At 38.6% G+C, this 14,759-nt stretch overlaps 1 protein-coding gene across 1 annotated transcript; it reads left to right on the top strand.

Moving 5' to 3' along the window:
• Positions 1-14,759, top strand: LOC106161209 (uncharacterized). The gene is made up of 5 exons (XM_086997377.1): positions 1-221; positions 8,800-9,005; positions 9,274-10,164; positions 10,407-10,742; positions 12,635-14,759. The coding sequence occupies exons 1-5, from the start codon at positions 157-159 to the stop codon at positions 12,856-12,858; spliced, it is 1,722 nt and encodes a 573-aa protein (XP_086853503.1). The 5' UTR covers positions 1-156; the 3' UTR covers positions 12,859-14,759.

The following is a 14,759-nucleotide window of genomic DNA, read 5'->3' as shown; positions in this document are numbered from 1 at the left end:
CACTGTGACGTACAGATAAGTGTTCTACGTTTCCATACCTTCACTCCAGCTTGCCCAGACGGCTGGACATTATATGGACCAAATGGTTACTGCTACTTTTTCTCCCTCTTGGATATACCCTTCGCGGAGGCAGAGGCATTTTGTGCCACGTTCCTTATGGGACATCTAGCGAGTGTTCACAGTGCAGAAGAAAACACCTTCCTTGGAGGTTTTCAAGAATCGTGAGTTGATATAATGGTCATATATTCTATGTTCAAGTTCGATACACTCAAACGAGCAAAGAAAAATTATCATGTAAATGTATTAGGGGATGAAGCGCTCCCTTCATGTACTTTATTTCTAAATTTTAGTTTGCGTATACTGGTTAAAACAGTCACAACATCAACGATTCTATGGGTGAAGCCACTTTTCCGTCTATAGATTAATTGGCACATCTATCAGGTTTAGCTAGAAACAAACTTTGATCCACTGAATTAGTCGAAAAAAGGAATAGTTTAAAGGTACGTACAAACTGAGCATCGGTGGATTCCCAGTAACACATGTAAACCACTTCTACTAGTTTCTTATACGACTCAAATAAATTCGACATGCCAAGGGATGAAATGAATAGATCACTCGATCAGCCATAAAAGAGCTTTAGAGACCATTCACACAGATTTTGGATGGATCTATCTCCATGGGGAGTCTCACTAAATTGCGATCAACTTAACCGGCTTAAATGTTTGTCACGCCTAGTAAAGCTGTTAGGGGGTAATTATCTTTACTCTAGCTGATTCGGAAGGCGTGACAGACATTTAAGCCTATTGAGCTGATAGCTATTTAGCGTGAACCCCCAGGGAGTTAGGTTGATCTAGGTGGATCATAAGTATGGGAACCCAGTCTTAGACTGCTCCTTTCTTTAAATTTTTGGTCGGAAATTTAACTTACTTTTGTGACCTACTTTTTTGTCCCATTGACATACAGCATAGAATGCTAGCAGAAAAATGCGTTCAAACATCATTTTCGGGTAAAATTAAACAATGTCTTGTGGTAATTGTCTTAGTTATACTACTTGAAACTATATGCTAGCATTTGATCAGTTTTTGATTTTTTGATTTTAGGCTGAGGAAAGGCTTGAATGTCTCAGAATACAAAATACCGATTAGAACCTTTAAAACTATTATCGTAACTGTAATGCTATTAAAATCCGCAGGGGAGAATCCTACACGTCGCGTATGTAACCATTCTTGAGCGCTATTCCTTCATTCAAGATATGACTCCGTCTTGTTTTACACGCTGTTATCCTTTAGGACAATCAACCAACTGTTAAGTCAAACTAAAGTTTGTATAGCAACTCCTACGTAAGGCCCAGATTCACTGTACAGTGACGTAGTGACAACTACTCACGGTAGGATGGCTGATAGTGATAGAATATGTCAACAAGGTGATTGCAACTGCACAAGTGCATCAGGCGGATGTAAGTGACAGTGAATGTGAATCTGGAGATACCTTTTTCAGCCCAATTGCAATACCGAGAAAAAGACATAGGTCGGGAATGAATAAACTCAGTAATTTGTCATCCCCTAAAAGGCAGAAAGGGGAGGACGATTCATATATAGATAACAAAACAAAGTTTGCAATGTTGACACAAATGAGTGACTCGATGTGTGACCGTCTCGACAGACTCGAGGAGGGGTTATCTCAAGTGTTGAAACAAGAAATAGACACGATAAGGACCGAGTTCCAGGACCAAATTGACACTCCGACACTGAGGGTGAGTGAACTAGAATCTGCTGAAAAACCAAATAATAATAGAACTGAGAACATTACCGACTCGATAGTGATTAAGAATCTGGTGACATCTAGCAATGAAAACATTGATTCGAAAGTAGAGGGCCTAATTAAGGATGGACTACGATTACCAGATGTCAGGTTTGTTTCTGTAGTGCGTATAAACCCAGCCGTAGAGAGGATCTACCTGGTTTAGTAATAGCCAAGTGTTCAAAACCAGAAGACAGAAAGGAAATCCTCAAAGCCAAAAAAAAAGCTAAAAAAACTCAAGGAACTTCAAAAATGTGTCCATAGAAGAATTCACAACTGCAGAGCAACGTAGAACAAGTAACAATATCCGTGCAATTGTGAACCATATTAATTCAGGGAAAGGGAAACTCCACATTAGAGGGACCTCCAGGTTGACCACAATGATAGTAGGACAGGCAGGAAGAGCGACAATGATAACAGGGCAGGCAGGAAGAAGAGTAACAACGGAAGACAAACAAGGAAATAGGTCCGCGCAGGCTTTTGGAACATTAGTGGTTGGACTTCCAATCAGGATAAACATGCAATTTTGTCATCCATAATAATAGAACAGGAGATGGAAATTGTAGGGTTAGCGGAGACACATCTGTGCTCCAGTAACTGTGACAAGATTGATATCAACAGCTACATTTGGTTTGGCCACAATAGACTAATGCACAACAGGGCTAGGTCTGGCTCTGGAGGGGTAGGATTTTTAATTACTAAGAAACTCATAAACGATTTTAATGTTACTGTACTAGATGACTTTTCTGGTGGCATCCTTTGGATACAACTGAGATACTTAAGAGTTATATAAGGGCAGAAAATGCAAGAAAATGAAGTAGCATCGAAGTAGCAAAGAAGCATTAACGCAGTAGTGGTGTGGAGCATATTTGCAGTAGAAATGCAGTATAGCCTACTGCAATTCTACTTCAAAAATTACATAGGGTTGTACAGAGGAGGAGCATTAATGCAGTAGATTAGCAGCATGATAGAAGCATGTTTCAAATATGCTAATTAGCTCCCACATCGAAGCAGATTTGAAGCATGTTTGCAGTATGATTGCAGTAGTCTACTGCGCTGGAGTATCTACTTCGTTTTCGTGCGATATAGACAGGGTGAACTGGATACACCAGATCTGAGTGCCAGTCTTAACACTGATATTACGTTAAAAGAAGTTGAGCTTGCAGTTAATGGTGCTAAGTGTGGTAAAAGCCCCGGCCTTGATGACCTGCCTTCGAAGGTTTTAAAGAACAATACAACTATTATATTTTTGTATAACCTATTTAAGTACTGTTTTGCTAATTCTGTTATCCCTAGCGATTGGCTTAGGTCCGTCATTAATCCCATACCTAAAGGTAATGGTGTTAATTTATGTGATCCATTAGAATAAAGAGGGAAAACATTATCATCTAGCATATATAACATATACACATCTATTCTGAACAGGAGATTATCGAAGTGGGCCGAAGATAATGAAATAATAGTTGACGAGCAAAATGGTTTTGGACAAGACCGTGGGTGTTTAGATCACATGTATGTAATGTCCAGTATAATAGAAAATAGTTTAAAGCAAAAGCAGAGCAAATATGCGTGTTACATCGATGCAAGAAAAGCATTCGACAGAATTAATAGGTCTCTTTTATGGTATAAATTATTTAAACTAGTAATATGCGGAAATTTTATGAATTCCCTCCAGGCTCTATATGATAACCCAAAGTGCTGTGTTAGGGCAAATAACTATACAACAGCTTTCTTTGACATTGAAACTGGAGTAAAACAGGTGTGCATGCTGTCACCTTTACTCTTCGACATTTATATTCATGATATGGTACATAATCTTAAAGCTCTGGGTGAGGGCATTAATGCCAATGATGAGCTGATTTGTTTGCTCCTTTATGCAGATGACGTTGTGCTTTTGGCCAAGAATGAGGAGGATTTACAGTCAATGCTTGATGTAGCTAGTGCACAAGTGGTGTTATAAATGGCAGTTGACTCTGAATGAGGACAAGACCCAAAAAGTTAATTTTAGGTCACCTAAAATACCTAGGACAAATTATGTTTTTAAATCTGGCAATTTTACAGTAAATATTGTTGAAAAATATAAATACTTGGATATGTGGTATTTTGAGCACTTTGATGCGAATAAGACGGTATCATGTATAGCTAAGTCTGCAAGTAGAGCTCTAGGTCTTCTGGTTTTCAAAATGCAAGGCTTGTGGAAGCATGCCCTATGCATGCTTAACGAAATTATACGATGCACTTGTAGCTCCTGTGTTAGAATATAGTTCTGCTATATGGGGACTCCAGGAATTTAGTCAGATTAATGCTGTTTTCAATAGAGCTTGCAGGTATTTTTGGGCGTGGGTACACCCCAGCCGCTGCCACCCGTTCTGAAATGGGATGGACTTCACCTTTTGAAAAACAGTTAATTAATGTGACAAATTTTTAGTGTAGATTAGTTAATATGGATTGTAATAGGTTAACTAAAAAGGTGTTTTTATGGAGTTTACGTGTATCAAACAATGGAAAGAAAATTTGGATAACTAGGGTTAAAGGTAAATTTAGCGATATGGGAGTAAGCCACCTGTACTTAACTGACAATGATATACTCAAGGCTAGTACACTTAATTGTGTTAGGGAGAGTGTAGCTTTTGGTTGTCACTCCGATTGGTGGGCGAACCTATGGGATGATACCCCACGTAGAAATGGAGGTGGAAATAAGCTTAAGCCATTCAGATTGTTTAAGCAAGACTTGGTAGTTAGTGAATACATTAAGAAACCAACTTTATCGCTCAAGTATCGGCGGACATTGGCTAAAATGAGATGTGGGGTGGCCCGGCCCACTCAGAATAGAAACTGGACGGTATGAAAAACTTCAAATCCTGGAGAGAACGTGTGTACTCTGTGAATCAGGTTGTGTTGAGGATGGGATTCATTTCTTAATTAATTGTCCATTTTTTAATGATCATCGTACTGATTTAATTAGAACTGCTAAATGTTTTAAGCCGGATTTTGATTTATTGGATGAACAAAGCATTTTTTTCCCACTGAGAATAAAAATGGAGTCATTTGGCTCTCTAGTCAGAGTCCAGCACCCCTTGACCCTCATGGAGTTAATTTGACTCCTATATAATGGTCAAATTACCCCACTACCAGAGTCTTTAGACTCTCTTATCAGAGTCAATCACCCCCTGACTCTCATGGAGTCAATCTGACTCTAAAATCAGAGTCAGACGGCGTGGAGAGAACAGTTTTCATCAACCTTTGTCAGTATAAACATGACTTTATTGGCCATAGTTGGTTTTATGCATGAACAAGTAGTTTTCTGTGTGTTTCTGCATACAGAACTCGTGCACTTATCACTGGCCCGGGCTTTCAGTTGCCCACACCCTTTAAGGCTTTATGTGATATGTTGGTATACAGGTCAGCAGGTTTTGTTTCCAGGTTGTAGGTTTGACCCGCCAATGCATGTCGCTGGGGAGGTATGCCCACTCATTGATATGTGCGTGTGTGTGTGTGTGTGTGTGTGTGTCATGCTGTTTATTACCAGATTTACAAAGTGTTTGTTATTATTATTTAGCATTACATGCGACCGGATGGCTTCGTGGTTAGAGTGTCCGCCTCCGGAGCGGGAGGTCGTAGGTACGAGCCCTGCCAGGGACGTACCGGTTTATTATAAATGATACCCGCTGTCTCCCCGCTCGGCACTATAATTGCTTTATTTTCCATAATGAGCCAAGGAGTCAAAAAGACCTTAATATGGGGTCATGGTGACTCTTTTGTAGAGATAAATCAAGGGATGAAGTGATGTGTGAAAAGAGTCAATTGTGACCTTTCTGTGGGGTCTGGAATGGCGTTACTCCATCGGAGTCAGCTTGACTCCAATTGGGAGTTATTTACCACTGCTGGACTCCAAGTTTGGAGTCACTTGGACTCCGATTTTATTCTCAGTGCCTGATTGACGATCCAGAAATGATTTTTAGCATAGCACTGCCAAAGCCTGTCGCCTTTTCTTAGGGTTAAGAAATTTTATGTATTTTTAAACTGTAATTAGTTTTTAGTCTCTCATAGTTCTCTATAGAACTGCCTAGTTGTAATTACTGTTTTAACTTTTATTGTTTTTATTTTTTTATCTTATGGGTGAGACTTAAATAAAATAAACTGAACTGAACTGAACTACCACGAAGACTTGAATGGCTTTTACTAAAAGTGTCTTCTGATATTCCTCTACAGTTGTTAAACATGGAGGGTGAATAAAAATTTCCTGCTAGCATGATACAAGTACAAGTACACAAAAGAGCCTTCGAATGACCCTAAAATTTGCTGCACCTTATCACCTTCCATATTTAAGAACTACTCTACTAACTTATCTCAAAATTATATTTTATGAAGTGAAAAGAAAATGAATAAATATTTTGTTGATACAAGTTTTAACAAAATTTACGGGATAATAACTCTTCGTTTTGGCAAAAAGATTAATTTTCCTGGAATAAACAACAATTTTCCCATACTTACCAATGGTTAATGAATATATTTACAATCAAAGTTAGTCCCTGGTTTTTTTCTAAAAAGTTTCTTTTTTGTTATAATCTCTAAAGGTGATAATAACAGAGTGTAGCCATGGGGGTCACGTGGTCTGAAGACAAGCTCAGATATCAAAATAATAGCTATAACTGTGCACAAGAACGATACGTGGTGCCTCGATATGAAACCAGACAACTTTTGTGTTTTTAATCTCCAAATACTAAAAAAATCAATTAAGCTAATAAATAGGCCAACGTTAAGAACGTATTATATCGTTTGTTTTATATTAATTATTATTAAAGGTCATAATAATAAACAAGTCGCATTTCGATGTACTCCATGCTATGACCTTTATTTAAAAATAGCAATTTTTACGAGATTACAAATTGTATCGCATTGTTTGGTTCCATTGCCTCGCTTTCAATAATTAGAACAGGCGCTCAAAACAACACCAGAAAGCAAATTAAATCAAATCAACCAGACGGTAAACACCGGCAGGCTTTGTCAATTTCATCATTTGTTTATTTCAAACAGCGCACTTTTCGCGCATGTGCAGACGTTTGAAACCTGTGATCTATAACTGCCGTTTTTGTGGTAAAACAGAATATGTCATGTTTCTATGAGCTGTTCACAATGTTTTTATTGTGAAATTTAGACCTCATACGAATAGCATTTCTCATCAAGGGAAGTTTTGTGGTATAAAAAAGGAATACGCAAAAGGAACATTTCCTACATGCAGTATGTAGTAAAGTCAGCTCACTATTAAATGAATAATCAGCAGATAGATTCATTATATTCATACGGTCTATGCATCAAGAAAAGACGGATAGAAATTTGTTTTATCTTTTATTAATTACAAAATGTCCATACAAAATTTCAGTGTTTTCTCAAAAATTCGTTTTCTCATGACAAATATTGGATCCGCCGGTCCTCACGAAATTCATGAAAATATTATAACCTGTTTACAAATATGAGTTGTGGATAAATTTTTGCAGTTCGTATTGTCTAAATGCTTTTTTTTTTTTTTTTTTTTACATTTAAAGGGGGTATTATTTGAATTCAACATATTTACACGAGACACAAAAAAATAACACATTTGATAAAACAGACATTTAATTACTTTGTGTCCTTTTTTAAAAATTGTTAACTTTACCATTGTATTTGTAATGTTTATCAACATACTTCCATAACCTGCATGAATCTCTGTTCGAGACAGTTATCTTGTTTAGTCATGAAAATTAGGTTCAAGTAAAGAATGACTGGTGAACCCCCCCCCCTACCCCCCCCAAAAAAATAATAAAATGAATACAAATTCACGCCAGGTATTTTTAACTCGTATTTAAGCTTAAGTTATGTGTTTATACTTACTTAAATTAAATAAGTACACTGTACTATTGGTCGTTTAGCGTTTATTGGTCCAACTTGACAATGATCGCTATCTGAAACAGAAGAGTAAATTACATAAGTCTACATAAATAATAATCCTATATCTCCCCCCAAGTCTTTAGGTTTACTGATAACCAAAGTCATTAGAAAGACTGAAATGTTTCAATGATCCATGAGAGGTCACTAGTGTGTGAAAACAAGTAAACTACAAAGTAATAGGAGTAACAGTTAAATTGAATATGCAAACGATAACAGGAACAACAAACATTGGTGTGCAACTACACAGGAGTTCAAATGTTTATGACAGTTCATAGTCTTTTTGCCAAATAAAATAATAAATCATGTAGCAGAAAACTATTCCTGCCTGTCTCAGTTGACTTATTGGTGAAAAAGTAACTCTACGAACAAGTGTATAACCACCGACTGGTTATTACAATATAATATGATAGGATCCTGTCCAATGCAGATTTGAATATAAAGAAAATCAAGTAGGACCTACCGTAGTAAAATGCAAATCTGACACAACAATAGCGTGTAATAAGAGAGCTTATTACACTGTACATATTTAAGGTGTCATAAATGTTGCTTTCACCGGTCTGCTTTACTTCCTAGCCGTAGAGACACCGGGGTTCATGTAAACTAATACAATTTACCTGTGAAGTAGCAACTTGGCGACGAGAATCTTTGAGCTTCATAGAAGGAGGTATTAAGATGCAATCCGTAATTCTTTTCTAATAATAATAATAATAATTTGTTTGCTAGAATCGCAACCCAAAGGTTGAAGTTTTACAATTTATCATAATAAAATCATACGTGTATTTAAAAGTAACTAAAAAATTATAAACTAAAAGACTAAAGCTTTAAAACAAGACTTATAAGACAATTTGGAGCAGTATTTTACATGAAATTTAAAAGACTGTGCATTATGAAGGATGATTTAAAACGCTCCGTTTTCACTCTTGGTATTAAAAATGTGTTGCTGACCCTGAGATTTCTTGGATTCCTCGGGGATCAGTAAAAGCGTGCCACGTCCCCTACTCCATAATATAGTGGATTTGATATCCGCGGTGAGCATGCGCTACCATTTGATTCATATTTTCCTTTCCTTAGAGGCGGTCTCGCCTTAATAGGCTACAACAGAAACAATGCAGGCACCTACGAATGGACCGATGGAACTGCAGATGATTTTAATGTATGGGAAACAGAACAGCCAAAACTAGGAATGGATTGTGCCGTGCAACGTTTCGATACATTTGAGTGGAAGTCCGCTCCGTGTGAACTCCCATTTCGATTCTTCTGCAGAGCTTTATGGATAGGTAATGTAATTTGAGACATGGCCGTCTTATTGCTATTTACACACGGCATAATAATCGTATAGTTATGTCGATATTACTCTCTTTTGTTGGATGTGCTGAACGAGAACCTAACTTTACTATTTTTCTATGATATATCGCGTCAATGTAGACAAGAAAAACCAATAGAAAATGAATGATTTTAGAGTTGATCTGAATTGAAAATGGATATCAACATATTGCATTTTATTATTTCCTTTTACTCAATACACATAAAAAAAAACAATTGTAGCTCCTGCGGGTCCACCAGGGACGAACGGACCACCGGGAACCAGTGGACCCCCGGGAACTGGGGGTGGTCCAGGGACTGGGGGTCCACCTAGCACTTCTGGTCCACCAGGCTCAGGCGGGCCTCCTAGCACAGAAGGTCCTCCTGGAACAAATGGTCCACCAGGAACAGGCGGTCCTCCTGCATCCAGTGGTCCTCCGGGATCTGGTGGCCCTCCAGCAACAGTTGGACTACCAGGAACCATGGGACCACCGGGAAGTAGTGGGCCACCAGGAACTGGAGCACCACCTGGGACCAGTGGGCCACTAGGAAACAATGGACCCCCCGGAACTGAAGGACCACCAGGGACAGGAGGTCCACCAGGATCGAATGGACCTCCAGGAACTGAAGGGCCTTCAGGTACAGGAGGGCCTCCTGGCACGCAAGGATCATCAGAAACGGGAGGACCCCCAGGGACAGCGGGGCCACCTGGGTCAGAGGGGCAACCAGGTACATCAGGTCCTGTTGGCCGCGATGGCCCCCCAGGCACTAGTGGTCCTAACGGTGAAGCAGGACCAATAGGAACTGATGGGCCACCCGGACTAAAGGGTGTTACTGGAACTACTGGACCACAGGGAACTGGAGGTCCACCTGGAACCCGCGGACCTCATGGCACAAATGGTCCACCCGGAAGTAGTGGCCCTCCAGGAACAGGTGGACCAAAAGGCATCAGTGGGCCACCAGGAACATTTGGTCCCCAAGGAGCAGCAGGAGCCCCAGGCACAGGAGGACCCCCAGGACTAATTGGACCCATGGGGACTGTTGGTGCTGCTGGAACAGCTGGTCCACCAGGGTTAATAGGGCCTCCTGGACCAACCGGAACGGGAGGACCACCAGGAACAGCGGGACCAAAAGGTAAGAGGAAATGTTTTCTTTTATAACAATATGCATTGGTTTAAGTGTGTGCAGATATTTTAGTCCCATAACCTAATTAATCTCACTATTTATTTGCAGAGGATATATTGTTGTACAATTAACAGGAATGCGTGACAATGAGCACTCTTTTGTGAATTTCAAATCTCTACAGTACATAAATTATGTTTTCAAGTTTATCACCATATATCTGTGTAGATTTTAAATATTATCTTTAATCACAGGACTTCCGGGAAACCAAGGGCCACCAGGTGACTCAGTGAAGAGCATAAAGGGTATGAAGGGCATTGCAGGGGCTCCAGGTCAGCAAGGACTTCCAGGGTCTGTTGGACATCCGGGAGAGAAGGGAATGCAGGGGGCTAAAGGCTTATCGTTCTTTGGAATGAAAGGAGAAAAGGGAATGTCTGACAGATTTTTTGTGGTACTGCGTGGACGGACATTATCTCCAACTACAGGACGGTTTGCACGAACATTACCTCCAACTTCAACGCGCTTTGAGAGTCCTACTACTCCACTGGCTTCACCAGTTATGACGACCAGTGCATCCCTGTTCCTTAGAGGTATAAGAATAGCACACATCCGAATAAAGGGAACCGGAGAAGATCAGCATTGGTCAGAATTGTGCCGGAAGTGACGTGCAGTGGTGTTAGAAACGAAGCTGAGTGGTCATTTTAACATAGAGGTGAACGGCAGTGAAGACGGGTTATCGGAGGAAAAAGAAGTTTTCTAAACAACATGGTAAGATAACTCTCTTTTTTTTCGCATTTTGGGCAGAGAAAACTTGTAGAAATAATAAATGCATGATATGAAAACGTGACACGGAACTTGAAGGTGCAAAATCGTGCTTAATTTGCGTTCAACTTGTTTAGAAATAAATGCTGCGTCGACCGCCAGCGCGACAAAAAGCGTAAAGGGGAAATAATTCCCGGGAGTCTATAAATCGTTGTCATGTGGAAATTTGGCATTAATATAATCCGATATGTCCATATCTAAGTATTTTTGGGTGTTTTATGGTATGGGCTGCAATTACAACGATGTTTTAGAGGTCTTGAAGGACCTTGTGAAAACCAGGAAGTAGTTCGTAACTAACAAGTGGAATGTACCGATCTCCAACTGCTGTGCACATGCAGCTGTATCTTTTTTTCAATATATTGACGAATTTTTAGATCTTTATATGTCCATCTGGCATGAAATTCCACACACATGATCACACTGATATACCTTTTACACTGGAGAAGGCGTTATTCAGTGACAAATGCCAAGACAAAGGTGACATTCTGACAGCCTCTTACCTGAGTTAAAAATCACTGACCAAAGAGACTGGCAATCAATTTCCTCAGGCTGGCAATCATTAGCCTATAGAAATTGGTCATGTTACATGTTATCTACCTGTGAGAATCGTTTTACCAACTGAGTATTGCATAATAATGTCAATTATTAGTACTTTGAGCTAGTCTTAATTACCTGTCAGCTCACCTGAATTCTCTTTTTGTCTTTTTGGGAAGATCTTGTCAGTGAAATGTTTTATTTGTCCTGTGACAAAAATTCGTCAATATATTGAAAAAAAGATACAGCTGTGCACAGCAGTCGGAGATCGGTACATTTCACTTGTTAGTTACGAACTACTTCCTTGTTTTCACAAGGTCCTTCAAGACCTCTAAAACTTCGTTCTAATTGCAGCTCAAACACCCCAAAAATACTTAGATATGGACATATCGGATTATATTAATGCCAAATTTCCACATGGCAACGATTTACAGCCTCCCGGGAATTATTTTCCATTTACACTCTTTGTCGCAATGGCGCTCGATGCAGCATTCATTTTAAAACAAGTTGACCGCCAATTAAGCACGATTTTGCACCTTCAAGTTCCGTGTCACGTTTTCATATCATGCATTTATTATTTCTACAAGTTTTCTCTGCCCAAAATGCGTAAAGAAAAGGTGTTATCTTACCATGTTGTTTAGAAAACTTCTTTTTCCTCCGACAACCCGTCTTCACTGCCGTTCACCTCTATGTTAAAATGACCACTCAGCTTCGTTTCTAACACCACTGCACGTCACTTCAGGCACAATTCTGACCAATGCTGATCTTCTCCGGTTCCCTTTATTGCTTTGACGCCATTTATAACAGGAAAAAATCAAGACTTGTTGACTCCATTCTCTGTGGACTAATTGTTTGTGAAACTCTCTTTAGATAAATAGGACAAAATAAATTACGCACTCGGTTAATCTTGTTAAGCGGTCGTAGATGCCCTTAAGCCTAGGATAGAAGTCGTTTTGTAAAACAGTTAAAAAAACTACATGCATGAATTTATTTGAATAGAAAAACTTTTGAGAATCAAGTTAGCTAACAACAGATTAACGCTTAAGATTATTTTATTCTAACGCATCTCAAAATGGGTTGTAAAAATATCTGATGGTTTTTATTAAGTCTCTTTTTTACCTTCAAGGTGACAATCAGAATGGTACCCCAAGACGTGACAGCAGTAAAGAAGACTCCGATATTCTGCAACAACTGAAGGACGCTGTGGTACATGAAATTGTACTAGGAGTAATCATAGGAACGGTTTTCCTAGGGACTATCTACCTCTATGTAGCATATTTTAAGCAAGTGGCGTATGAAAAATGTGAAATTGAAAAAATAAGAAGGAAATTGGATGGGATGAAGCCTTAAGAGGGAACTTTATTCAAATGCTCATATTAATCATATGTATGTAGAACCTGGGGCGGAAATTTTTAATTGTTGGAATATTCATTCTATGACATATAAGTCTGCTTGGTTATGGTTACAAAAATAAAACCAAATAGATTAACTATTTAAATACCAATATCATGAAATTTTCTTACATAAGCCATACCCACTAAGCAAGCCTGTGGCACGAGTATCCTATATGAGGTTTGTGTCTCAGCTACATGTATAAGTGACTAGCATGTGCAATTAAGGCGACAAAAGACACAGCTGAATAAGTCTCTATTATTTTAAATTGACTATATACACAGAATGTGCAAATGAACTGTATCTTTCACCAGATTATTGGCAGGCAGGTAACAAAAAATAATGCCAAGGGTTCATTTGGAATATTGCTATTCTTGTCTTTGTCTCGCTTAAAGTCATAATAACTCTTCATTTTGGCCAAAAATTGGATTTTCCTGGAGTAAACGGCAATTTTCCCGTACTTACCAATGGTCAGCGACCCCATTCCTGCATTCAAAGTTAATCCAGGGTTTTTTTTCTAAACGTACGGTTTTTTGTTAAAATCTCTTAAGAGATTTTAACTGACGGAGCTCTCTCTGACATCGCATAGTCACTGTTGACCTACTTAAAACCGCGGGAAAAGCAGACAACAACAACACTATATAAGATTCATGAGATATATTCGTCTTTTTGTTAAAAATACATTAATATCCACAATGTGTGCCATTCTGGGCTTTTCGTTATCCGACGCACTGCACAAAAACTCGCAACTTACGTCTGCGTCCGCATTAATGCGTTTGGCGCCATCTGTTATTTTGGTCTCGAATGAACGCGAGAATCCGCGTGACAACATTACGTCATTAGCAACGAATGCCTTGATGAAAGCATCGAAAGCCCTATTGACAAGCACAGATTTTAGTTTTACTGCAATAACGGCCGTTTTAGTGGTAAAATACAATAGAATATATTTCCATGCGTTGTTTACAATGTATTTCATGCGGAATTTTGAATCTCAAAGGAAGAGTTATTATTGCTTTAATGACGACAATATAAACAAGGCAGCAAAGCCGTCAAATGTACAGACAAAAACAAAAAATAAAAATGCAGAAAATGGTTCATTTTGTCAATTTTGATGCAATAAATCATGCCTATAATAGCACTGTCAATCAACACTGAATTTTAATCATGCACAACAGGTGACATCGTCAATAACAGGAGCGATTCCAGAGATATTTTCTGACAGTATTCCAAATTATCTTTGTTGATCCATCCTTCATTTTTGATGGTCTTCCAATAGAAAAAACAGATACCCATCAATGTGAACTTTAAAATCTGAAAGACCCAGAAGACGGCCTCAATCCACCCCTGCAATAAGATTACAGTTTCAGGACCATGAGAGTTCAAATTCACATAATGAAATCCCAATATTTGAATAATGATGACAGTGCATAAAATAATATAACATAATGTTTAAAGACATAAAAACCAATGCAACTGCTTATGTGGAAATACAGAAAATGTGAAGAGCTTCAGGTGGATGGGAGCTGAAAATGCCAGTGTTTGAAAAATAAATTAAAAAGAAAACACAACAAAAATATCCCATTAAAGCTGCTATTCAAACTTTTAATCTTGCTGTAATAACATGATATGAATAACCCCAATGTGTTTGAGGATAATAAGGCACTGTTATTCATCTATTTTTTTTTCTTTTGTTAACTTATTTGCAATATTAAACAACATTTACCTGCATAATTATCTCAGATTCCTAATTATGTGACACAGTTAAGAGAGCTTAACCTATGGGACTTTACTGGGAAGTCTCAACGTGTGTTTTATGTAATTTTATTTAATGGGCACTTGGAAATTAATTAGGCAAATGA

This window comes from Lingula anatina, chromosome 10 (genome assembly GCF_051362555.1).
Source record: "Lingula anatina isolate TDL-2025a chromosome 10, LinAna3.0, whole genome shotgun sequence".
Classification (NCBI taxonomy): domain Eukaryota; kingdom Metazoa; phylum Brachiopoda; class Lingulata; order Lingulida; family Lingulidae; genus Lingula; species Lingula anatina.
This window is presented reverse-complemented; position numbering and strand designations above follow the sequence as displayed.

Bases quoted from the DNA above. Each gene is read 5' to 3' on its own strand.
- LOC106161209 (XM_086997377.1), top strand. From the start codon at position 157: ATGGGACATCTAGCGAGTGTTCACAGTGCAGAAGAAAACACCTTCCTT. The intron at 9,006-9,273 runs GTAATGTAATTT...AAACAATTGTAG, and splicing joins CTGCAGAGCTTTATGGATAG to CTCCTGCGGGTCCACCAGGG. The intron at 10,165-10,406 runs GTAAGAGGAAAT...CTTTAATCACAG, and splicing joins AGGAACAGCGGGACCAAAAG to GACTTCCGGGAAACCAAGGG.